This window comes from Physeter macrocephalus, chromosome 14 (genome assembly GCF_002837175.3).
Source record: "Physeter macrocephalus isolate SW-GA chromosome 14, ASM283717v5, whole genome shotgun sequence".
Taxonomy (NCBI): Eukaryota; Metazoa; Chordata; class Mammalia; order Artiodactyla; family Physeteridae; genus Physeter; species Physeter macrocephalus.
The window spans coordinates 67111168-67138827 of NC_041227.1; the positions used below are offsets into that span (position 1 = coordinate 67111168).

At 44.9% G+C, this 27660-nt stretch overlaps 1 protein-coding gene across 1 annotated transcript in view; it reads right to left on the reverse strand.

Annotated features, from left to right (window-relative positions):
- Positions 1–27660, reverse strand: part of KATNIP (katanin interacting protein) — a 176864-nt gene that overhangs the window by 100463 nt on the left and 48741 nt on the right. The window contains exon 6 of the mRNA XM_055089749.1: positions 5864–6131. Coding sequence (XP_054945724.1) covers positions 5864–6131 — 268 coding nt within the window. The remainder of the gene's footprint in view (positions 1–5863; positions 6132–27660) is intronic.

Below are 27660 nucleotides of genomic sequence, written 5' to 3' on the forward strand. Positions count from 1 at the left end.
GAGGAGCCAGACAGTGATTTATAGCCATGATTTACAGTCAGTGTTTCCCAAAGTGGGGTGCCTGGACCACTGGTGAAATAGGTGATGACTGGGACTTCCCTGGTGGCGCAGTGGATAAGAATCCACCTGCCAAAGCAGGGCACATGGGTTTGATCCCTGGTCTGGGAAGATCCCACATGCCGCGGAGCAACTAAGCCCGTGCGCCACAACTACTGAGCCTGCGCTCTAGAGCCCGCGAGCCACAACTACTGAGCCCATGTGCCACAACCACTGAAGGCCGCATGCCTAGAGCCCGTGCTCTGCAACGAGAAGCCACTGCAATGAGAAGCCCGCACACCGCAACGAAGAGTAGCCCCTGCTCGCCGCAACTAGAGAAAGCCCGCGCGCAGCAATGAAGACCCAACGCTGCCAAAAATAAATAAAATTTTTAAAAAGAAAGCAATTATCTATCTCAATGTGTATGGGAAAAAAATAAGCAACCAGTGTATCAAACCTTGATTTCATGTATATTATTGTGTGGAACAATCCTAGAATTATGAAAGAAAAGAAAGAAGGAGTGAGGAAGGAAGGGGTGAGGAGGTAGAGAGAAAAGGAAAGAAGGAAAGAAGAAAGGTGACTGGTTTCAATAACAGCTAAAAAATAGTATGAGCGGTCTGTGAATTGACAAAAAAAAAAAAAAATTGTGAAGAAGGTCTGCAAATGGCACAAGTCTGGGTAAAGTGGCTCCAGGCAGGAAAGCAGCCCAGGGGGCAGCGAGGCAGGTGGCTAAATGGAATAAAGAGAAAAAGCAGGGAGAAGAGTTAGGTCCCTGGACTTGGGAACCTCCAGCCTGGGAAGGCAGAAAACCTGGGAAGTGTCTGCTCAAATTCAGAGGAAATCCTGGGGCCTGTGGTGGCCCAAAGGAGGGAAGCCCCAGAATCAAGGGCGCTATGGGATTCTTGGCAGCTCAGGGTAGATGTTGGGGATGAGTGTGGGGTCTGTCTGACTTGCACTAACCTCTCTGCTATCCCCCCTTGACTTCGCAAAGGACACGTGTTTCTCTACACTTTCTCAAGTGGCTGCTCCCTGGTTGGCCTGATATCCAGGGCCCAAGGGCAGACCTGTGTGTGAGCGAGAAGCCACCATGTCCAATGGGACAAGACAAAGAATGGAGAGGGGCCAATGCCCAAACGGAGATTGGTTGTCTAAGTGCTGAAAATATGCTGATGATGGTAAGAACGACAGCCAGCATGTATTCAGTTCAGCCTCCTGAGTACCCAGGCACCGGGGCAGGTCCTTGGCACACACTGTCTCATGTGTTTCGCCAGCCATCCTAGTGGGTGGAGGGTAGGTAGAATAATGGACCTCAAAAATGGCCACATCCTAATTCCCGGAAGCTGTGAATGTGTTAGGCTACAAGGCAAAGGGGAATTAACTGTGCTCATCAGCTGACCTTAAACTAGGGAGGTTATTTTGGATTATTCCGCTGGACCCAATGGAATCACAAGCGTTCTTAAATGTGGAAGAGGGACAGAGTTTCAGTTTGGGATGATGAAAAACTTCTGGTGATAGATAGTGGTGATGGTTACACAACAATGTGAGTGTACTTCGTGACACCAAATGGTGCTCTTAAAAATGATGAAGACGGTAAATTCTATGTTATGTATATTTTGCCACAATAAAACACATGTGCGTGTGCAGCACACAGGTGGAAAAGTGCTGAAGAAGAGGAAGATCAAAGGGAGACGTCACTATAGAAGAAGAGCACAGAGAGATGCAACGTTGCCAGCTTGGAAGGTGGCCAGGAGCCAAGGTATGTGACAGCCTCTAGAAGCTGGAAAAGGCAAGGAAACACATTTTCCCCTAGAGCTTCCATAAGGAACATAGCCTTGCTGACACTGTGATTTTAGCTCAGTGAGACTCACGTCAAACTTCTGACCCACAGAACTATAAGATAATAAGTTGGTATTGTTTTAAGGCACCAAGTTTGGGCTAATTTGTTATAGCAGCAGTAGAAAACTAATATATACTACTGCAGAGTAAGGCTCTGAGGTTCAAGTCGTTTGTCCAACATCACAGAGTTAGGAAGTGAGGGAATCGGGATTTGACCAGGCCTGCCTGGCTCAGAGCCCTGCCCTTAACCACTTTATTCCCTGTCTCCTGGCTCCCTCCTCTCCTTAAGACTGCCCTCCAGCAACTCTGGTGGAGGTCTGCCTTGGCCATCAAAAATCTATACAAGGATATTTCTTAGGGCACCAAAGGACCCAGACTCTTGGTGCAATCCTAAAAGCATCAGGTCTTCATGGAAAGTGGCCTGGGTTCACTCATTTTGTACCACCCTCCCCCCACCCCTGGCCCCGACTCACTCGGCTGCAGCCATTCTGGCCCTTTCTCTGTACTTGGGTACACCAGGCTCTTTCCCTCTCCAAGTCCTTTGTGCTTGCTGATCCCTGGACCTGGAATGCTGTTTCCATGGCTGCTCTCTCTTCCTCATTCCTGTCCCAGCTTAAACATCACCTCCTCTGAGAAGGCTTTTCTGACCACTCCAGCTACTAGCATCCTTCTCTGACCCCCATCGCCCAACCAGTGTCCTGTTTTATAATCTTCACAACTTTCAAGACCATCAGGGTACCATTCTCTCCTCCTCCCTGAATTCCTAACCCATGATCCAGCCCTCCCCTTTCCAGTTAATAGAAAAATAACTTCTGCCTTTCTCTGTGCCGCTCATTCACTGCCCCTTGCTCACAAGGAGGACAAGTGGGATGGGAGAGAGTGGGGGCAGGAAGCCATCGGGGCTCAGCCCAGGCCCTCCTTCTTCCCTCTTCTGTGGGCTGGGGTGGGGTGGGGGGGTACCATCAGGTCACATGGCCCCCTTCCCCCATGCTGATGCCATCAGCGGTCCTGCTCTGCCAACGTCTGGGGTCCGGGATCAGTCTACTGCATTGGGGCAGTACTTTCAGCTGGAGAGGTAATCATTTGCTCACCTTCCATCCATGATCATTTCTCATTTGTTTCACAACTTGGAAGGGAAAGCAGAGCGGGGTGGGGTTACTTACTGGCTCCTCACAGCCCAATTATCACTTTGTAACTTCATCTGGTTTATTTATTTAGCCTAAAGATTAAGAGCCCAGGCTCTGGGCTCAGACTGCTGCAGATTCAATTCCACTCTGCCCTTTCCTAGCTGTGTGACCTTGGGCAAGTTATTTGACCTCTCTGTGCTTCAGTTTCCCCTCTGTAAAACAAGTACAATGACAGGACTTTCCTTGGGGTTGAGATTTAATGTGCGGGTGAGGATTTAATGAGGGACTATATGTAAAGCCCTTGGAATAGCTCTTGGCTCATATTAATAACAACTCAGTAAGTGTTGGCAATTATTATTTATGTAGTTATGTGCTTACTGTCTGTTTTCCCTGCTAGGATTAAATGACGTAGAATGAGTGGGCCCATCTTGTCCCAGCACAGTGCCTGGGGCATGATGCGTGCCCAGTGCATGAATGAACAGCCCAGAGCCAAGCACATCTTTTCAGGTTACTGCTGACTGTTCTTGAGTAAACACTCAGGATTATCTCAGAACTCCAATCCCATGCTGGGGTCTGGGGAGACCTTGTAACAGGCCCCTCAGCCTCCTTCTTGCTCCCCTTGGTGGGAGCCTGTCTCCTGTTGGGGCTGAGAAGCCAGCCAGGGGCTGCATATGAAAGGGGCGGCTGACAGCGGCGGTAGGGGGTGTTCGTGCCACCCTCGTGTACTGCAGACTGGGCACCCGCCGCCTGCAGCAGACATCACCAGGGTCAACTCGGGGCCTGCCGAGCAATCTAATTGTTAAAAAATGTAAAATGGCAAGAAAGTGAAGTTCTCTCCTATAGCTTTATGCCCAGTATCACTCTTAAACTGCCTGGGGTCCAATTGCTCCCCTTCTGTGGCCTGGTCCTCCACACCCGGAAGTGACTGCCATACCCACCCCCACCTCCATCCCCGCCACACTTCCGTTTCCAGGGCAGGGGCCCAGTCAACCCCCTCACAGCACTTCCCTTCCCCTTGGAGGAAACACAATCCACAGCAATGATGCAGCCCCAGTGGGTCTCATTCAGAAGGGTATGTTCATTGCCGTGACCACCAGATGCTTTAGCAGGTGGGCATAGTCCTTCATTTATTTTAAAGATTTCCCGAATGGCTTGAATGTGCCAGGAGAAGGCTGCAAGCTGGGGATGCAACAGAGGGGAAGAGCTGGCCTGTGCCCTGGCAGAGCTCACAGGCCAGAGGGAGAGAAAGGCAACTGCGGGCATTGAGACTAGTGCCATGACGATGCTACAGGAGCAGAGCAGGCACCGACCTAGCTGGCCAGGCTGGGAGTGCCAAGAAGGCTTCCTGGAGGAAGCAGCCTCTGAGCTGAGTCTCGAGGAAAAAGCAGGGAGCCAGGTTTCATGGGTCAGAGTGGAGAGGAAAAGAAATGTGGTGATCTAGGTGGAGGGAACAGCCCAGCAAGGAGGTGAGAGCATGTCGGAGGGACAAGTGTTCTCTTCGCTAGAGACATCAACCGTGGGGTGTAGATTTTCCAAAGCTGCCTATTATTATGTCCCCCCAAGACTCATAGGTTCAAGTCCTAACCCCCAGTACCTCAGAATATGGCTGTATTTGGAGATAGGGTCACTAGAGAGGTAGTTAAGGTAAAATGAGGCCTTTAGAGTGGGTGCTAAGCCAACATGACTGGTGTCCTTATAAGAAGAGGAGATTAGGACACAGGGACACACAGAGGGAAGACCATGTGAGGACACAGGGAGAAGGTAGCCAACTGCAAGCCAAGGACAGAGTCCTCAGAAGACACCAAGCTTGCCGAAGCCCTGATCTTGGACTTCTAGCCTCCAGAACCGTGAAAAAAATTACATTTCTGTGGCTGTTGATGCCACCCCTGGTCTGTGTACTTTGTTACGGCAGCCTGGGCAGACGAATATACTCACTGCCTGATTTCAAACATTCCCTCATTTCTCCTTCCTTAGGTTCACTCATGCTTCCCCATTGGTTGGTCTTGGTATTTGGTTCAGGAAATACGGCACCTCCAGCTTTGGGGAGAATGCCCTAACCGTAACCCTCCCTGCCACCCACGAATTGTTCTGTTGACTCTACCTTCTAGGGTGATTTCCGAAAAACCTTCTCCAGTGGACAATTGCTGTTGGTGCCCAGCCGCTTTCCTTCTCCTTCAGATTCACCTTAATTTTCCATTGGAAACTACTATCTCTGTCCATGTGGTTTGGGTGGCGATAACCACACCCCCAGTCCTGTTGGCCGGACCTGGCCAATCAGAGCCACAGTGACTAGTTCAGAGATGTGACCCCACGTGGGTTCAAGAGCCAAGTCTGGGACTTTTGCTGGAGCTTTTAGGAAGAGAAATCCACTTTCAGATGGAGTTGCAAAGCCAGTGTCTCAATTCTGTGTCTATATGTGGAAAGCCCACTTGAGAATGGTGCCAAGACAAAAGAAAGAAGAGAGAAGAGGGAGAAAAGGAAGAAGGGAAGGGGAGGGGAGGGGAACGGAAATGAGTCCTATTGCAGCCCTGGACTCCTTAGTTATCCAAGTCAATAAATAGTCCCTTTTGCTCAAGTCAGTTTCACTAGCCAGTTGCCGCATAGATGCTGGTAAACTTCCTACAATGCACAGGACAGCCCCCTACAACTATCTGCCAGACATTTACCATCTGGAATTTCAGGGTCAGCTGTAAGCTTTTGGGAGCCTTCACCTCTTGCAATCAGCAGAGACCTGACTGATATATACCCCGGCCTGTGAGATGGTCTACCCAAAGCTGAATTCAAAGTACCACTGGAAATTTAAGTCCTATTATTAGATCCAGAGACATCAAAGGCAAAGAAATGCCGCATAAGACAGAGCTTACTTTTGGAAGCTGGGTTAAATTCCAGCACTACGAGGGTGTCTGGGCCCTGGGGAGGGCGTCCTTCTGTCTCCTGGTCCTTGGAAACATCCTTCTGCACTGAGTCCCCACTGGAAAGAGGGGAGTCATCTCTAGGACGGCCCACCAGCACCTGGTCCTCAGGCTCCGGCTCAGAGAGTACATCTTCTTCGATAGAGTCATACTCATCACTGGAACCATCCTCTTCTTTCCTTTGTAGGTTGACACTAAGTTCCAGGCTTTTTCTTAGCTCCTGCCAAAAGTCAAGAAGAGAAGTGAAAACTGAAATATGTTCCTTTGAGGAAAAACTCTTTTGAAAATAGATCATTAGAATCAAAGAACTAGTCCCATGAAACTAACATTTACCAAAACCATCTCAACCCATGTGTTATCCTCACTCTGAGGATGAGAAAACAAAGGGGCAGGGACAAATAAGAAACTCTCCTCTGACAAAAAAATAAATTAAAAAAAAAAAAAAAAAGAAACTCTCCTCTGGATGGAGCAGAGTTTAGTTTTATAGTATTAATTGTGGTTTTCTGTAGCTGTTTGCAAATTTTTTCATACGTCTTCTGTCTCTAAGAGATTGTAGATTTACAATCTTAAGACCAAGCATTAAGCTATACTTACAGTGATCAAAAAATTTATCACTGAAGCCAGGATACTTTGAATTTATTTATTTATTTATTTTTGGCTGCATTGGGTCTTTGTTTCTGCGCGCAGGCTTTTCTCTAGTCATGGAAAGCGGAGAGCGGGGGCTACTCTTTGTTGCGGTGTGCGGGCTTCTCATTGCGGTGGCTTCTCTTGTTGCGGAGCACGGGCTCTAGGCACGCGGGCTCCAGTAGTTGTGGCTCACAGGCTCAGCAGTTGTGGCTCACGGGCTCTAGAACGCAGGCTCAGTAGTTGTGGCGCACGGGCTTAGCTGCTCCACGGCACGTAGGATCTTCCCAGACCAGGGCTTGAACTCATGTCCCCTGCATTGGCAGGAAGATTCTTAACCACTGCACCACCAGGGAAGTCCCCAGGATACTTTGGAAGGGGAATAAAGGCACTACGACATTTACACTGGGAACGAAAGTATACACTGGACTGTCTGGGGAAACCAGTATGTTTGGTTAGCCTAGCTATGCTATTACTGTAGCCCTTGTAGTAACTAACATAGTTGTGAGAGCGTGAGAAGCAATCAAGTTTACGGTTGACCATAAACTTAATAGTTGTGTGGTAGGCTGAATAATGATTCCCCATAGATGTCCAAGTCCTTATTCCTGGACCCACTGAATTAGTGAGGGCTCATGTACAAGTGAGAAGCACCACATAGAAAACTTTGATCATCTTAGAGAAATCATCCTAAAAAGCCCAATGATAGAAATACGGACATCAAAGGTGCTGCTGGCGAGGGCTCAGGAAATAAGGAACATGTTATTGGGAGCTAGAGGACAGAAAATCCTGTTATGTGGCAGCAGAATCTTAGCCGAACTGTGTCCTATAGTTATACGGTAAGAGGAACTTGTAAATGATGAACTTGGATATTTAGCTCAAGAGAGTTCCAAGCAAAGTGTTAAAGATACAGTCTGGTTCCTTCTTGCTGCTTAGAGTAAAATGCTAGAGGAAAGGGACAGACTGAGAGAACTGTTAAGTAAAAAGAACTGGGAGTTGATGATTTGGGAAGCTCTCAGCCTAATGCAAAAGATACTAAAAAAAAAAAAGCATGAAAAAGCCAGGAAAGCATGCTCTGGAGAAAAAAACAAAGGGTGTGGCTGGACAACCTTTTGCCAAAACCTCAGAAGGATCTACAGTTTAGAGCAGCGGTCCCCAACCCCCAGTCCATGGACCAGTACCAGTCCGCAGCCTGTTAGGTGAGGTGAGCAGCGGGCCGGCGAGCGACACTTCATCTGCCGCTCTCCATCGCTCACATTACTGCCTGAACAATCACCCCACCCCCGTCCGTGGAAAAACTGTCTTCCATGAAACCAGTCCCTGGTGCCAAAAAGGTTGGGGACTGCTGGTTTAGAGTATTCAATCACACTGAGGGCTCTTCGAAGAGATTAGACATGTGACTCATGAATCCCCTTAGACATCTCAGCGGAAGCCAGGAAGAGCGATGGGATTATCCAGGAAAGATTTGGGGAGGAGCCTCTTGTCTAATGGAGTGAATCCTAGAGACATACAGAGGAGACGCACATGGTTTCTGAGACTGTTATACCAGCAGGAACACTGCCAGCTTGGACTCAGTGGGAGAGAGAAAGGACAAAATTAAAGAAAGCTGACAGGCTCCCAAAATTCTACAGGCAGGAAACAGGTTAATAAAACTACGTAGGTGCAAACACATGCTACCCTTCATGAAAGAGGAAGAATGACTCCCAGGGTGGAGCCATGGGCCCAGAGGGCGGAATCCTGAGCCACCGAGAATTATTCCTGTGCCTTGAAACCTAATGGAGTTTGCCCAGTTGGATTTCAAAATTGCTTGGGTTTGGCGACTCCTTTTTCCCTTTAATTTTCTGTCTATTGTAATGGGAATGTCTATAACTGTTGTCCTGTGCCTGACCCACCACTGTATTTGGGAGCAGATAACTTGTCTTCTAGTTTTAAAAGTTCACAGAGGGAGAGAAATTTTGCCCTAAGATGAGTAATACCCATAGACTCACCCCTAGCTAACTTAGATGTAGATAATGAGCTTTGGGAGTTTTGAGCAGATGAGACTTAAATGATATTTTGCACTTAAGTTGCTACTGTAATGGGTTGAGACTTCTGGGAAACGTGGGATGGGATGGAAGTATTTTGCATGTGAGGTGGACATGAATCTTTGGGGGCCCAAGAGCAGACTGTTGTGGGCCCCAAAGATGTCCATGTTTTAATCACCTTGGATGGTGAATATTACATGGCAAAGGGACCTTGCAGATGTGATTAATGATCTTGAGATCGGGGATATTATCTTGGATATCTAGAGGGGCCTATGTAATCACAAGGGTCCTTCTAAGAGGGAGGCAGGAAGATCAGCATCAGAAAGACAAGATATAAGGGTGGAAGCAGAGGTTAGGGAGGAGAGAAGATGCTACCCTGCTGGCCTTGAAGGAGGAAAGGGCACAAGCCAAGGAATGTAGGTGGCCTCTAGAAGTTGGAAAAGGCAAGGAAACGGATTCTCTTCTAGAGCCTCTAGAAGGAACACAGGTCTGCTGACATCTTGATTTTAGACCAATGAAACTGAATTTGGATTTCTGAGCTCCAGAACTGTAAGATAAACCACTAAGTTTGTGGTAAGTTGTCATGGCAGCAATAAGAAACTCTTTCGTTTTTTTTTTGTTTTTTTTTAGACATGCCTCACAGCTTGTGGGATCTTAGTTCCCTGACCAAGGACTGAACCCAGGCCCCTGGCAGTGGAAGCACTGAGTCTTAACCATTGGACCACCAGGGAATTCCCCAGGAAACTAATATAGCTATCGATCTTTTATAGCTCTCTCCCTCCCACCCTGCCCAATATCAAATATCAGTGATATTTATTGAGCAAATAGAACACTGCCTGGCACATAGTAGATGCTTGACAAATATGTGCTGATTGACTAATTTATGTCAGTGACTGGGTAGAAGCTGTAAGCAGGGGTGGAGAGCACCCACCTGCCTTGGCGGTGGCATTAGTGATGTGACTCTTAGAAAGTTACTTAACTGCTCTGATCTGCATTTTGCCATCCATAAAAATGGGTTAACAAATCCCAACCTCACTGAATTGTTTTATTAAAGTAGTGGTGTGAAGTGGGGATGATTTTGTCCCCCTCTCCAGGGGACATTTGGCAATTATTTGGAGATGTTTTTGGTCAGAACTGGGGGAAAGGAGTGCTAGCGGCATCTGGTAGGTGGAGGCCAGGGATGCTGCTAAACCTCCTAGAACGTACAGGACAGTTCCCACAACAAAGAATTATCTGGGCAAATGTCAATAGGGGTGTGAGTGAAAAACCCTACATTAAAGTGAGCACGTATTCACCAATGGCATTTCGAAAGATAATAGCAAGGTCTTCTAGTTGAGTGTATTGACATGATCCATGCAACCCTCACGGAAGCCAGACTGAAGTCACGGCTCATGTCTTCAAAGTCTGACTGTGGTTGGCAGTTGGAGGGCGAACAGATTTACTGCTCCTCCGTGGGGAAACATGAGTTCCTGGGTGGCCTGCTGTTTAACAGCAACAGCAGTGGCTGTAAAGCTAGTGATCCTTTACAGCAGGTGGAGTGCAACTTGCTTTGGTGATAACGTGAACTCCGGCTACAGCAGGATAAGCAGTTGATCCCGGTTCTTGGTCCACCCCACCCATCTCAGATGGGGTCATCTTCAGTTCTCTGTTCTGCAGGGGTGGAGGCAAGGCTAGGTGAGAAAACAGGGGCCAAACCTGGTATTCTCACCCAGTCACGGTGGAAAAAAATGACAAAAGGGATGCCAGCTAAACTGGGAGACTCCCGGGTGGGAGACTGCTGTGACTGTCCAGGAGATCTTGGTCAGTCCCAGGGCCCAGAATCCTCCCCACTGATGCCTAAGGCCGAGTGGAGCTACCACCCACTGCCAGTTCCAGGGAATAGCTGGATGGGACATTAGGATTCTAGAACCCACGGTCAGCTGAGCAGGTTCCCTCCAGCCTCTTCGTCACCTTCACCTTGTGGTAGCCTCATATTTTAAGTGACTGAATTTCTGGAGTCCCCACAAGTCGGAGGACTGAGGCCTAGAGCCTTTGAGCTGGTCCGACCTGTCACAATGATTAAGTGGCAGAGTCGTGACGTGTGCCCTCAGCCACAGCTCCCTGCTCCTTCTAGACTATCCAGGTGTAAAACAGACTCACTTTTGTGGTCCAACCAATGGGGAAGAAGATGAGGCAACTATTATCATTCATTTATTCACACACGCAGATGTGCTACAGGCGCTTTGTTGAGGGCTGAGGTAATGGTGGGGAGTAAGATGGCGAAGCTTTGGGCAATCAGTGCACAAAGAAAAAGAATCAGGGGCATTTCAGATGTGGCCAGGACTGGGAAGGAAAGAGCCTGCCTGCATGACGGAACCAAGAGAGTGAGTGGGCTGAGGGCAGCCCTGTTGAAAGCTGGTCAGGGAATGCTGGGTGATAAAGAAACGCCCAGTGAATGTCTGGGGCACGAGGTGTGTCAGGAGGAACAGCAGAGGCAAAAGCCTGGAGGCAGCAATGGCTGGAGGGCAGCGGGTACCAAACACACTGGGAGGGGAGGGCGGGGAGCAGGAAGGGGGTCACAGGGGCAGCGTCTTGTAGGCCTCGGAGCAGAGTCTGAATTTTCTTTTATGTACCATGAGAGGTCACGAAGGGTGCTAAGCAGAAATACAACATTATCTGATTTCTGTTTTTAAAGATCACTCTGGCTCTTGGATAACGAGTGGATTTTGAGAGGCGGGGCCAGGATGGAAACAGGACAGACAGCAGACAGCTGCACCTGCGGTAGCAGGTAAAGAGGAAGGTGGAAGCAGAGGTGGGGACAGGAGATGCATTTTGAGATGTATTTTGGAGGCCGAGATGACAGAAATGGCTGACTAGAAATTAACAATGTGCATACCCTTCACCCCAGCCCTTCTGGGAATTTACCCTTCATTCTTAAGTATGCAAAGATCGTTGAGGCATCATTTATAAAAGAGAATGACCTGCATGTTCATTAGTAAGAGATGGGTTAAATTACTAATAGAGCAGGCGTTGACGGAGCCCCAGGCAGCCCTTACAGAGAATGAGGTAGGTCTCATGCACTTATTCAGAAAGACAGCAAGATATATGTTTAAGTAAAAAGAAGCATGTTGGAAAATGTACATATAGTATAAACCTAATTCTTTTAAAAATTATTATATTAGTATGTATACATCTAGGCATACAAAAAGTCTGGAAATATCAAACTCTTAACAATAGTCTCTCTGGGGTGGCATTATGGGGACTTTGTTTTCTGCTTTGTTTTACTTAATTTTTTATTATAAGCATGTTTTCAATTTTATAAATAAAAGAAATCAGGTATTTACAGTTATGTTTAAATCCTTACTCCTGAAAATAAATAAATTCCATATAGGAGTGGTAGGAACAGTGGTGTGGAGGACCCTGAAAGGCCAGTGGTCTGACAGTCACTGACCTCTAGCCCTGGAACACATCTTGTCCCCAAAAGAGGGATTCACAAATGGGCAAGTAGCAGCACTCGATGCTGGCAGATGATGGAGCAGCGTCTAACTTACTGTATCCACTCAAGTGGTCCAGATTTAAAAGTAACAAGCCACCAATCTCAACAGGGAGAAATGCCGGTAATATAAATATAGCACCCATAAGTCCTTCTCAGAAAAAAATCTCCAGCGCACAAAATCCAAACAATGAAAAGTAAAATCAAAATAAAGAACACAGACCAGGAGACCCTATGACAAAAGGTCTAATGGTGAACACTGAAGACGTTTAGAGACTAAAGAAATACAAGTGACCCCTGAGCAACACGGGGATTGGGGCCCTGCCCCCCATGCAGTCGAAAATCCATGTACTGCTCTCTCTGCCTCAAAAGCAAAGGAACTGATAAATGGCTCACCCAAGGGCAGGAAGCTGGAGCAGTCTGGACAGAAGAGGACTCAAACCCCAGTTCTTTTGATTTCGCATATTGTGATCTCTAACCGAACACAAACTTTTCCCCATACTTAAAGATCTGTAAAATGAAAATACAGGAACTATATTTATTGAAAAAAACCCCACGTACAAGTGGACCCATGCAGTTCAAACCCGTGTTATTTAAAGGGTCAACTGTATTAGACAATTGTGCGTATCCGGGTTATGGACCAAAATGTAATGTTCTAAACCTAAGCTCTTAGCTAAGCTCACAAAAACCAGAAGAGGGCAGGCAGTGTGGATGCAACCTGGCCTCATTTTCCATAGCACATTAGTCAATTCATATCCATCTTAAATGGAAACAACAGGGTTTTTAAAAATGGCAAACTCTGATCTCTTAATGTTTTGTTCATAATTTATTAAACGGATGGGACGTTTTAAGAAATCTCTCTTGTGATAAAGAAATCTGAATTTCAATAATTCTGGTTCAATTTGGTTTTGCTTCTGGCAAATTAATGCAAATTTAAATGCCATAATTGTATTTACTTTAAATATATATAGTAAATATATATATAAAAGCAGCCTAGATTCTGCATTACTGCTATCTTGTTCACAGAGGAAAATAATACATTTGCTTACACTGGGTGAGCACACTTTAAGAACCTAGGCCCTTATAATGCCCACGTGATCTAAAACCATCTGTTCCAGGGGCAAAGGGGAGATGAACTAAGTAGCCACATTCCCTTGAGAAAGCTGTTCAAATCCTTTCCACCTGGGAAGATGAGGACCTTGGGTTGGTCGCTTTGAAAGCCAACCTGCCGATACTTCAAAGGGATACCCTGCTTGGGCATCTACCAGTTGCTTTGAAGCTGTCATCCAGAAAAAGCTTTGTGAAAACTTACTTTATAGCTTTGCTTTAAAACCTTGTTATATGCAATTTCAATGCTCAGCCCTTAAAATGTTCAGTTCAAGCCCTTTCAACAGAAAGCCTTCTGCACGAAGGCCAGGCTGCAAATACCACAGGTGGGGAGCAGATGATGGGACTGTATACGAATTGGCCTTCTTGCTAGAGAGCCAGGGAGGAGGCGAGGGAAGGAAGGATGCTGGACCAGTGACTAAAACGCAGCCGAGGTTTCATGGTCAGTGGTTTAGCGCCTTACAGGCCTGATCTTCCTCTTTTCTGCTGGGCTAGGAAAAGAGCAAAACCGGGTCACCATAGCACATGAAATGTCTGCAACAATAGCAACCACAACTGTAATATCAACAACGGCAGCAGCTGCTGATTACAAAGCTTTTGCTACGTATCAGACACCAGGCTAACCCCTCTACACACCTCATCTCCCTGCAGCCTCCCACCACCCCTGTGTGTAGGTATCCTTATCTTATAGGTTCAGGGCACTTAAATGGCAGCCCCAGGTCATGTGGCTAGCAAGGGCAGAGCCAGGGTTTGGATGAAGGACTGTCTGACTCCAAAGTCCAGGTTTTTCATTCCGTGCCCACGTTTATGCCCTGCCTGGCATCAATGCATTGGAAGCCAGTGGTCTCTAGAGCGAGATGAAAGTCAGGTGTTCTGTGATCACCCATCGGCTTACACGAAATTGATGACATCTGCCTGTAAGAGCTTTTGACACAAAGCTGCCATGAGGCCACTAAATGTGTTAAAGCATGTGTTCGGTGTTAGTGGATGAAGCATTAAACCTCTAACTCCACTTAGAAAAGGGAACAGCTTGGTCTAAGTCCTGGGTGTGGGCTCCAGGCCCGACTCCAGCCGCCCTATGTCCCCAGGCAAGTCTCTGAGCCTCAAGCCCCCACCTCTCATGTGGGAAAATGTTCCCTGACAACCTGACAAGTTTGTGGAAGGGATGCAATGAGATAATAGCTATGAATTAGTGTTTCGTGATTGCTCTAACAGAGGTCTAGTTTTTACAGAAAATTTAACATTGAGATGACAGCATATTCTTTTCTATCTCTCAGACCCTATTGACACTGCCTACAAGAATATCAGATGTTTAGCCCATGAAGCCACACTGGATACTTTGAGTCCTCAAGAGGAAGCAGCAGTCTCTGTGGCAGAGGTCATGGACATGCCGCGAACCCCCAGTGATGTCCTCATCTGATTGGCAATTTTATAAAAGTGGGATTTGCACGCACTGTTAGTTGCAATAATTCCCACCAACTCCTATTGCCTTATATGAGCCATTTTACATATATTAAACTGCCTGACCCAGAAATGATTTTTACCCTGCAATGAAGGGTTAATTAACTAATCTGTCCTTCTTTTCATTCATTCATTTATTTTGAATATATGTGTCCCCATAAGCAGGTTTGATTGCTAAGTGCTAGGGATAGAGTGATGAATAAGACAGAGTCCCTGTTCTCATGGAATTTATAATCTGGCAACAAGGACAGCCATTCCATAAGAAATTACAAATATAACGAGTGTCCAGAACCCACATCTGAGGCTTACCAGTCCACACCTCAAGCCTGGTGGCATCTAGATCACAAACTTCCCAGAGTAAAGTGACTTGAGCTCTAACTATAGGGTCCACGCTGCGTATTTTTTAAATCACATTTCCCTACATCAATTCTGATGGAACTATGGCTAGGAAAATATGAGTTTTATCCGAACTTCAAGTACCTGTACGATGTTTTTGGTTTTCTGCTACTTTCTTACTGCCCCCTTTCAACCTTGGATTTTCTTTCACTGATTTTCATTCAAAGCTAAATTTATTTATGAAGCCCCCTAGAGTTCAGTCTCAAATGTCCATTATTATGAAGAAAAAAGCCATCCTTGTCTTAAGGAGTGGAGTGATATAAGAGAAAGAGCACAGACTCAGGAAGCAGAAGGGTACCATTTCCTGGCTATGAGGCCCTGGACAAACCCTGTGGCATCAGTGTGCTGTGGCTGGCTGCCTCACCTGAGTCTGCCCAGAGCAGGGGTGGGAGGGTAGCTGAAAGTTCAAGAGAAGGAAATCAGATACGGATGACAGGATAGAGACCAAACAACACAGAATGATGCTGGATCACTAGAAATTTTGAGGAATTCCTGAAAGGCAAGAAAGCAGAGATCACATCTATGAAGCAGTAAAAGCAGAGGAAACTATGGACCAAAACAAGGGCAGTAAAATTTTCCATATAAGGAATTGTGTGTGTGTGTGTGTGTGTGTGTGTGTGTGAGTGTGTGTGTGTGTGTGTGTGTGTGTGTGTGTAGCTGAGTCCAGAGTCAAGGTGGAGTGAGAGGAAGCCCTGGGGCATTCACTGGGGGCTGCTTTTAGGGCTGCTGGCCCCTCCCCAGCTGTATTAAGCGCACACAGTCTGATGCCTGGATGTGGGCAATGTTCCAGGAGGTCGTTTTCCCCAAAGTAGACTAGGAGTTCCCATACCTGGAAGAGGAGCTAAGGCACACAGCCTCCAGGAGCATGTTGTGCCCCAACCAACATCAAGGTCAGGTTATATTAAATAGAACAGGCAGAAGAAGTAGGATTCTCAAACACAAAGATGAGCAGACAACTGAGAACGACCAAACATTTGGGAAAACCAAAACTCTGAAGATTGGCACAAAATTTAATTAACAAAAGAATGAACACCCAATGAAAGAGAGTTAATAGAATAAGCAGAGGAAAACTTTAGAATCCTGAAAATATCCCTGGAGAGATTTGAGAGGACATTTCATCCATGAAAAAGAAACAGCTAGAGATCTCAAGTTTTAATTTTATCATTAACATTTTGAAAAAGATAAACTAAGTACAGAAAGAGCTAAAAGGTGACAAATTAAATGTGTTAGAAATTCAAGCCAAACAATTTCACATGGACACAGTATAAAAAGGCAAAAAGAAAAATATGAAAGAAAAATTAAGAGACTTGAAGATCTGGGCCAACATTTGTCCAAGAGAAGCTCCAGAGGATAGAACAGAAACAATGGAAAATAATAACAACAACAATAATAAATGAACATTTTCCAGTGCTATAGAAAGACATAAGCCTTTAGACTGAAAAGGCCCACCTAGTGCTTTAAACGGGACAAAGAGAATGATACTGATATATTCACATGGATTAAACAAACAACCTGTCAGAAAACATCTTGACTCTATATGTACACAATGACAGATATGAAATGTATAAAGCAAAAACAGAGTAATATAAGGGAACATTGATAAGTTCAAAGAAATCACCCAGATTAAATAGACAAAAATTAATTAGGGCTCTATTGCAGTGGTTTGCTAATGAGCATAAGAATTATCTGGGAGTCCTATTAAAAATGCAGATTCTGAGCACTCTGTGCCCCCTGTAAACCCAGCTCTATATCTTTGAACGGGGTATGAGAATTTACGTTTTTAATAAGAAGCCAAAGTGATTCTGATATAGGTGGTATGGGACTATACTGGGACACATATAATTGCCTGGTTAAATAACATCATTAATAGCTTGCTTTAATAGATATACTGAGAACTTTATACCAAAAAGAGAATGATTATTCTTTTGAAATACCATAGAGCATTCATAAAAATTATCTGGTAGACCACAAACAAAGTCTCAAAAACTTCCAAAACAACAGAAATCAAACAGACCAATCTCTAACCATAATGTAGTAAAATTAGAAATTAACACAGAAAGATAGACAAAAACTCTCTACTTAGAACATTTGTAAAACTCTTCTAAATAAAGAGAAAAAAATCCCTAAAATCACAAACCAAAAGAAGTAAATGACAATGAAAACACTACATACATGCAAAATTTGTGAGATAAGGACAGAGCAGTATTCAGAGGAAAATTTATAGGCTTAAAATTGCTGTATTAGAAAACAAGACTGAAAATAAGGGAATTAAGCATTTAAAGTAAGAAGCCAGGTTATGGGATGGGGGTGGGGGGAGAATCAAAGCAATAAATTAAACCAAAAAGTTTAGGGAAGGAATAAAGATAAAAGTAGAAATGAACTGAAACCGAAAACAGTAAATGAATGAATGAATGAATGACAAAATAAATAAAGTATGCGTGCTCAATAGAACTGAAAGCTGGGCCTGGTTTGTCTGGGAGGTAGAGAGAGCTTTTCCTGTTTTACTCAGTTCACTTCTTAATTGTTTGAATCTTTTCTAATGAGAAATCACTCATGTATTAGATGTTACATAAAATGACAAAATCATGTGAAAATACCTAAGAAATTCTAAGTAGACTATAAATGCAAGAAATAAAAAAGATTATTTATTCCAGTATTGATTCAGAGATCATTTTAAATTTTCATTAAGATTGAAAAGGATGCTTTAGGAAGTCAAATACCATCCAGTATCTTCACTTACAGGGATGCTCTATTAGGTGAAAGGATTACTACATCTCTCAGTTCTGGACCTGTATTTTATGGGTATTTAGGGCTTGTTCAGCACCATTACACACAAATCATTCATGCTCATCACTGAATTATTCCTGCTCAGCTGGCTTTGTGCTGTCTGACCTACCTGCTCAGGGACCTTCCTAATGCCGTTAGCCAGGTGGTCCTTTGGTCTGAGCTATCCAGCTGGGCATCTCTGGGTACATTCAGGACGCCATGCCCCTGATGGTTCTGGGTACCAGAGGGGCTAACTCAAGTGTCACTGGAAAGGAAAAAACCTCTTCCTCTTCTCTTGTCAGGAACTAACAAAGCTTTCATTGTCTAAATCAAAAGTTGCAACCTGGTGGTCTGAAGACCAAATCTGGCCAGCAGGCACATTTTGTCTGGTTCATAAATAATCGTGAATTAGTTACCAACATAAAAAAAATGGGAGAAATCGAACACAAACAAGCCCAGATACTTGGCTTCTCTTAAAATTAGAAAGCCTGGCGCCACCGGACCCCTATGATGACAGTCAGCTGAGCTGTGTAGAGACTGTTCCCTACATCCCCACTACTTTCTACCATGCCCTGACACCCAGGCCAAGTGCCATGCTTGGTACCGCCCCCCACCCCCCTCACTCATGTCACTTAAAATATTCATTTTAATTAACACCCTCTGCCAGAAATCCCAATATTTCAGAATCCAAGCTACATCTCCCAAACTGACACTTCTACCCCAAGTAGCACAGAAATTCTTTGTCAGATTATGTGTCCTGATTCATAGTTTGGAAAATATTGTCATCATAATTATAACTTAGCGATGTGATAACTGAACTCAGCTATGTGTGGGCTGGCCAGGGTGCCTAATCAACCTCTCTGCCACGCTAGCTCATTGATTCAATCAATCAACTACTCAATTCACTTGCTTAACAAAGATTTGCAAACTAACTCTACGCCAGGCGCTTTTCTAGGGACCAGAGACACGGCAGGCAAGAGATAGCACACGTCTCTGCCATCATGAAGCTTAGATCTGGGATGGGGGGGAAGGGTGTTTCAAGCCCTAAATATGTAACTTGCAAACAGCCTCCAGAAATGGTCCTTGGATGAGTGGAGGGCTCCATGAACTACCACATATCCTCTGTTCTTGTGGAGTTTGCAATATGGGAACACCGATAAACTCCCCCTAGGATGTATGATTTCAGAGCTGACAGGCACAGGAAATATCTAATCTATCCCTTTTTGTTGTAGGGGAGGAAATGGGGCTCCAAAAGAGTGTGACTTAGCCAAGTCCCCACAGAGTTTATAGAAAAGCTCAAACTACCCTCTCCAGACTTGCTGAGTCACAGTCACTGGTTCTTTTCCTCCCTAAAACAGGAGCCACAAGCCCCCTACACCTTCAGAAAATGTAATGTCGTGTGAAACAGCAATGGGAGACACAGTGTCAGACAACAGGGAGAGGTGAGGACTAAGGCAGAGTGAAAGGTACATGTTCAGAATAAAAGTTTTCTAATTCAAAATATTGGTTTGGCCAAAAAGTTCGTTTGGATTTTTTTCCACTTTGGCCAATCCCATAAAACAGCAACAATAATGATTATAGCACAACAACAGACCAGCCAATGAAACACACCCATGAGCTGAAGCTGGCCCTTGAGGTCACGGGTCCAAACCTTCCCCTTTGGATATATCCTCTTCCATTTATCACTATATTTCTACCCTTATCTTGAATTTAAGCATAACTTTTTCAAGTCGTAACTAATAAGAAATCCTCTCTTACATGCCCTTATTTTTTCTGAATTTTTTTCCTCAAGTTTGAGACCTATTTTGAATGTGCGACATATTTTGATGTGACCGAAGTAAGAAAACCAAGTATGAAGGGTGCATATTCATTTTCTTAATATAATAATGCCATAATAATATAAAATGAATTTTCTGTTTACCTAAAATTCACCCCTTTAAATAGTCAAAAACCTAAATAAAATAATTTTAAATGAAAGTACTTCTAAAATAGATAAGACTTCCTTGTCTTCTTAAAAGAGTATGTATATTAAACATAATTTAGTCTTTTCTTAATACGAATGATCAATATTCTGGATAGAAATTGATCTATAATACAGGAGATATTGCCAGGAGTTATTATGCTTTTGTATCTTTCATTTATTAAGTGACATCCTCTCCTACCCAAGTTTCCAGAAGTACAGGATATGGTTTGAAGACAAGGGAAGAGCCCCCTCTCATCCCTTTCTGGCTTTTGTGAACCTCTGGATTTTTGTTGTTATTTTATTTTGCATTTTACTTTACAGTTATCTTAATTTTATCTGACATATGAGATTTTGACTTCCAATTTTAACATTTCTTTCTTTTACAGTCCCCAAATCAAAGCCACAAAGTCCAAATGATCTCGAAAACTTTCCTTCCATTTGAGAGACTCTAATCTTCAGACCTTCTGATTCAGAATTCCCAGGAGTTCATCTGCTAAAAACTGTGCTACCTCCTGTAAACAGCTCTCTTAGCATAAAAATTAGACCTAAAATATGCATTTAAAAAAATATTTTGGGGGCTTCCCTGGTGGCACAGTGGTTTAGAATCTGCCTGCCAGTGCAGGGGACATGGGTTCGAGCCCTGGGCCGGGAAGATCCCTCATGCCACGGAGTAGCTAAGCCTGTGAGCCACAACTACTGAGCCTGAGCTCTAGAGCCTACAAGCCACACTACTGAGCCCACGTGCCACAGCTACTGAAGCCTGCGCGCCTAGAGCCCGTGCTCTGCAACAAGAGAAGCCACAACAATGAGAAGCCTGCGCACCGCAATGAGGAGTAGCCCCCGCTCACCGCAACTAGAGAAAGCCCGCGCACAGCAACGAAGACCCAACACAGCCAAAAATAATTAATTAATTAATTAATTAAAAATATATATATATATTGTGGGACTTCCCTGGTGGTCCACTGGTTAAGACGCCACGCTCCCAATGCAGGGGACTTGGGTTCAATCCCTGGTCAGGGAACTAGAGCCCACCTTATGCAACAAAGATCTAGCGTACAGCAACTAAGACCCAGCACGGGCAAAAAAAAAAAAAAAAAAAAATATATATATATATATATATATATATATATCTCCTTAGTGTTTGTTGTTGTTGTTATTTACTTTTCCTTTTTATTTTTTTTAAGCATCTTTATTGGAGTATAATTTCTTTACAATGGTATGTTAGTTTCTGCTTTATAACAAAGTGAATCAGCTATACATATACATATACATATATCCCCATACCTCCTCCCTCTTACGTCTCCCTCCTACCCTCCCTATCCCACCCCTCTAGGTGGTCACAAAGCACCGAGCTGATCTCCCTGTGCTATACGGCTGCTTCCCACTAGCTATCTATTTTACATTTAGTAGTGTATATATGTCCATGCCACTCTCTCACTTCGTTCCAGCTTACCCTTCCCCCTCCCCATGTCCTCAAGTCCATCGTCTATGTCTGCATCTTTATTTCTGTCCTGTCCCTAGGTTCTTCAGAACCTTTTTTTAGATTCCATATATATGTGTTAGCATACAGTATTTGTTTTTCTCTTTCTGACTTACTTCACTCTGTATGACAGACTCTAGGTCCATCTACCTCACTACAAATAACTCAATTTCATTTCTTTTTATGGCTGAGTTAATATTCCATTGTATATATGTGCCACATCTTCTTTATCCATTCACCTGTCAATGGACCTTAGTGATTCTTGTGTATATCAAATTTTAAGATCCATGGCTCTATCTTTTCCTTATAATGGTGGTTCTCAAACATTGCTGCAAATTACAGTCACATGGGGTGCTTAAACAGAGGAACCATGTCTGAGTCCAAATCCAGAATCAGAATAAAAACCTCTGGATGATATGATCTGGACATTTGTGTTTCTTTTATTTAGTTAGCTTTTTACTTTTTGTTTTGAGCTAACTGTAGACAATACAGAGCCATCCCATGTACCCTTCATCCAGTCTCCTCCACAGGAACATCCCATATAACAACAGCACAATAGCACAGTCCAGAAACTGACATCAATACAATCCTACTAAGCTTTTTAAACTAGGTTTCCTTTTTTTTACTTTTTTCTATTTCTTCCTTTGCTGATGCTTAGCTCTACTGAAGCAGCTTATCTCCTCCGTAATGTACTAGCTTCTTAAAAACTTGGTTTGAAAAAATATAAAACCCGTAGAAAATTTATCAGCATAGTATAATAGAAGGGTATAATGAATGCCCAAATACCCATCACCTATATTCACCAATTCTTCACCAATTCTCAGAAACCTGAGAACAGGGACCTTTTCTTACATAACCACAATATAATTACCGAATTCAGGAAATTTAACATCAATACAGTATTATTTTCTAATATAATATGATTTTCAAATTTCATTAATTTCTCCAAACCATCCTTAAATTTAGAGCAATCCCCCCAACCTCCCAGGATCTCACATCACATAACTGTGGTATCTCTTTAGCCCCCTTTAATCTGGAACAGCCTTTCTCTGTCTCTTATGCAACTGACATTTCTGAAGACTCCCGGCCAGTTGTTTTGCAGACTATCCCTCAATTTGGCTTTGTCTGGTTGTTTCCTCATTGGACTTCACTTTTGAAAAACATTTTTCATCAATGTTCCCAGCTCGGGGTTCACTGGGGAAATATTTGTCAGAGGAGAGGTCTTCTCCAGGTTGTTTAAAACAGTTAAGCAGAACCGATGGATGGCCACCTCTGAACACCTTCCTCCTAGGCAGAACATCAATGATATTCACAACAGACCCTGCCCAAAAACAGCTCAGTGCAATTCCCGGCCTGTGATTGTTAATTTCATGGAACAAGGAGTCCTGGGGTCTGGGCTTCCAGTCTGGGCTTCTCTGAGGCCTTGGTGAGCAACATTATTTCTCATCCCTCAGTTTCCTCAAACTATAAAATGAGAATGAAAATTCCTAGCAAGTAACTCACAGGGTTAATGAATGCAGTGATGGATGTTATACACTCCACACAGTGCTAGGTACTGAGTAAGTGCTCATTTAATGTGAGCTTTTACTATCATTAAAGAAAATAATGGTATTAAGTCAAGCCTCTTGGGTGTTGTTTGAAATCTTCTGGTGGGTAGGCCAGAGGTTTTTTGTTAACATCCAATCCTGTTGTGATCTGTGTTGTTTTCCCAGCTGTAAATGGAGACTCTCTCGTGGGGTCTATCCTATGGCCCAGCTGCTTGGTATGGAGAAGACCCTGGCCCCTGACAGTTAGGATGTGAAAGTCCATCTTACCATTACATCCTGAATAGTTAAGAGGATCCTTTCTCTGTCTATACTGCTTGGAGGGTTGGGGCGTCCATGTACATTCAGAAGGGAGAAATTAAAATCACAGGGCGTGGTGCTGATGGGAGATTTGGTATCCTAGGGGCAAGCAGAGAGAACTGGGCATAGTAAAAGAAACTTACGTCCCTGGAGATGTACGGGGTCCTCTTTCTCTCTCTTGGTCTCTATGCCTCCCTAAGTCATTCTCGCTCTTAAAGCTCATCTGATCAAACTCATCCCTGCTTTACCAACACCATGGCAGGAACACAGCTGGTAAGTGGACCGGGATTCAAACTCTGGCCACCAACAACCTAAACAGTGCTCAGAGCCACTGGGTTCAGATGGCTGAGTGAGTACTGGTGTGGTAAGATGGCCCTGGCATGTTGTTGACTAAAAACAGTGGGGCTATCAAATAGCCTGGATAGTAGAAGCCCATTTATGTGGAAAGAACAATAAAAGATCAAGAAAAGGGACTTCCCTGGTGGTGCAGTGGTTAAGAATCTGCCTGCCGATGCAGGGGACACGGGTTCAAGCCCTGGCCCGGGAAGATCCCACATGCCGCAGAGCAACTAAGCCCGTGCGCCACAACTACTGAGCCGGCGCTCTAGAGCCCGCGAGCCACAACTACTGAGCCCGCGTGTCACAACGACTGAAGCCCGCGCACCTAGAGCCCGTGCTCCGCAAGAGAAGCCACCGCAATGAGAAGCCCGCGTACCGTGACGAAGAGTAGCCCCCACTTGCCGCAACTAGAGAAACGCCATGCTCAGCAACGAAGACGCAATGCAGCCAAAAATAAATAAATAAAATTTTTTGAAAAGGCACTTGCTCAAAGGTTATTTATATGGTAATAGAACTGCCCTAAAAAACGATCCCTCTTTTTTTTTTTATAATATCTTAGGGCGATTTATTTGGCTATATTTTAACCGAATAATGTTAAAGTTCATCTCAAACGATAAGTTAAAATTAACCAATACAATTTTTAAAATAAATAAATTTATTTATTTATTTATTCGGCTGTGTTGGGTCTTCATTTCTGTGCGAGGGCTTTCTCTAGTTGCGGTGAGTGGGGGCCACTCTTCATCACGGTGCACGGGCCTCTCACTGTCGCGGCCTCTCTTGTTGCGGAGCACAGGCTCCAGACGCGCAGGCTCAGTAGCTGTGGCTCATGGGCCCAGCTGCTCCGCGGCATGTGGGATCTTCCCGGACCAGGGCTCGAACCCGTGTCCCCTGCACTGGCAGGCAGATTCTCAACCACTGCGCCACCAGGGAAGCCCGATCCCTCCTTTTAAAAGTCTCACCATTGAAATTAATGAAGGGTGACTGAAGGGATTGCTGAAGAGCCCTGCCGGGGACAAAGTGGGGTGGGCTGGTCCACTGAGGGATGCTCCACCAATGATGGCACAGCCCCATAATCTACACTGTACCGACAGGTGGGTGAGCCGTCATGGACCACAGCAGAGTCCACATGTGGCAGCGCTGCTGGTGGCACACGGGTTAAGACAGGTCTTTAGTTGTTATATGTGTCAGCAAGTAACAATGACTTCAAAACACTGAATTGTAATCGTGGCTAAATATCCAATTCACGCCACTCCAGGATCTACACAATGGAAAGAAAAACTCAGAGAAGTTATTCCAGAAGATGCCGGAGTGGGCCAATCTTCTTCCCATCACCTGTCATGCTCTCAGGGACTGATAAGATAACTAAATGCAGAAAATACCACTCATTGGGAACAGGCCAGGACCAGAACATTCCAGATCAACTACCTCATCTTGGATACAATTAATATATACTTTCAAGGAACATAATGAATATATGCAATTTTTAGGCTGGGTGGTAATATACTCACCTATTCACAGCACTCATCTCTGGGGCAGTGAGATTATGAGAGGACTTTTCTTTTCTTTGTTATCATTTGAATGTTTAACATTGATTATGCATTGTCAGGAAAAAAAGGATACCTTAATAATAGAAAAAAATGTGTACTTTCATTCCTGGTCCTTAAATGGAGCCTTGTTATCCATTGTAACACATACCCCAAGGCAAGCCAACATAACCAAGACCTGGCACTGAGGCAGAACTCTTGGAAAGAAAGAGGTGTCCTCCTTTCCCTGGAGTTGTTAAGCTACAATGGCTTACAAAACCCTACGATGGCTTCTCCTCTGACTCAAAGTAGACTCCCTCACCTTTCGTGTAGCCCTCAAAGCCCGAGGCCGTCTAAGCCTTGGCTATGTCTCTGGCCTCACCCCCTCTTCCCTGTCCCCTTGCTCACTCACCTCCAGCCACACCGGCCTCCCTGCTGTCCTCCCTCGGGGCCTCTGCACCTGTTGCTCCCTGTGTGTGGAAGATCTTCTCTACCTACTCACTCCCTGGCTTCCTCGAGGCCCCTGCTCACACAGCACCTCATCAAGGGTAAGCCCCGTCCTCCCATGTCACATGGCAGCCTCTGCCCACATTCTCTAGCCCCTTACTCTGCCCTAGTTCTCTTACAAGCCCGATCACCTGCTGGCATATTATGTACTTGTCTGTTTTAGCTTCATCGTCTAGATGGTGCCTGGGACATGGTGGGGCTGTGGTACATGCAGCACACACTTGTCTAAGGGGACAGCTGCCCCCCAGCACCACTCGCGGCTGTCATTTAAGAATGTAATTCCTAAATCTTTCGACTTTTCAAGAGAAACCCCCAATTCAGATTTTGACATGAACTCTCCTGATTCTTAAATGTCAGCAAGTAATTCACATCTTTTAAAAAGGCACAGTCAACGGGGGTGAAGGCCAACAGAACATGCCTGCATATGCTGGTCTGTGAACTCAGAGTGCCAAGAAATTGAAGTTCACTAAGGATCTGAGGGAAGGCAAAAAGGCTGGTGTGTTTCAACAGTGAAGGTCAGATGAAAAGTACACATGCGGACAGCAATTCCTTTTGCTCCATTTCAGACTGCACTTGCAAACAGTGTGAGGGGGGCTGAGTATGTGTAGCCAGGCATTATTTTTCCCTCTCTGTTCAGATTGCAGCTCTTAAGGCTTCTGCCTTTGCCGAAAACTGGCATGGCCATTTCGCTTTCACTTAGCAGGAAAATAACTCCAAGGGAAAATTGACTGTGAAGGCTTACAGAGTGCCCCCTCAAGATGGGGAGAAAAAGGGAAGGAAGAAATACAATCGGGCGCTCACGGTGGAGAAAATTAAGTGCGGGTGAGCGGGGAGATGCTGATTCAGAGCACGTTCACACAGGAATGCTAATGGAGCTTAATAGCTTGTGAGGGACAGGCTGCGTGGTGTTGCAGGGAGCTTGGAAGCTAGCAAAAGAAGGAATACTGTATATGTTCAATTAACAGGGGGGACCAAATGGCCAAAGGAGGAGAGGACAAGCATGCCTCTTGCTTGAAGGGCATGCATGCGTTCTAAGACAGGGGACGGGGCTAGGGTTGCAACAGACTGAACTTGGCTTCAAACCAGCCTCCCTAAGTGAAGCTGAGGGCTGTTTGCACAGACTGATCCTGAGCAGAGAACCTTTTGGTTGATTCAAAAGCGTGTGTGTGTGTGTGTATGTGTGTGTGTGTGTCTGTGTTGTGTGGGAGGTGGGTGTTGAGGGCAATAAAGTCCACGATTTTGCCCACTGTAAAAATCCCATTTCTATGGACTGTTTTTAAGGAATTGGGTCCTTCCATAGAAAAGGACTTTTTTTTTCCAGGAAGACAAAAATTTGTAATTAACTTTAACTTTCAGATTTTTTGCAGCTGGAATGTGAAACAAAGTGATCCCCTGCTCCTTAAATGGTCCTTCCTTTACAAGAAAAAGAAGGAAACACCAACATGCAATGGTGATCAGAGGAATGTTTCCTGGATGACATTCCCATCTCCTTTTTGAGTCCTTTTCATTTCAGAAAAGCAGGCTTTTGGTACAGAAGGCACATGCGGAAGGAAGTCTGTCCTCCTGGTGAGGCTCTGGAATCTGCAGCCCGGGTCCATGGCTGAACAATCTCATTCTGGCAGATGGGGCAGGACTGGCTTAGCAACTTGACTCTGCCTCCTCTCTAAAATTTAGCTTGTATATAACCATGGAGATAATTTACACACTTATTCTAATTATAAAAGCGATGCCCTTGAAATAAAATTCAACTCTCCATCCCTATCCGTGCCTGGTCTGCCCCTCTGCCCCACCAACCTCATTGCCTCTAACTCCCCTTGGCTCACATCATGTCTACATAACGCGCCCTTGTAAAAGCCCAGCCTCAGGTCATCCGTGCTCGCTGTTCCCTCCGCCTGGAATGCTTTTCCCATTGCTGGCTCCAAAGCCGGCTCCTTCTTATCCATCAAGTTTCAGCTGAAACATCATACCTGAGAGAGGCGTTCCTTCCCTCTCTACCATCTAATGTTCCCTCTCTCCCATGCTGTCTGATCTCCTGGCCGTCCCATCTCCCCTTTCTGTTTTTTTTTCCTAGAACGTATCAATACCTGAAATCGCATTATTTATTTCTTGGTTTTATTCTTTATTGTCTGTCTCTCCCTCGGGAACATGAGTTGCTTAAGAATAGGCCCCTTGGGCTTCCCTGGTGGCGCAGTGGTTGAGAGTCCGCCTGCCAGTGCAGGGGACATGGGTTCGTGCCCTGGTCTGGG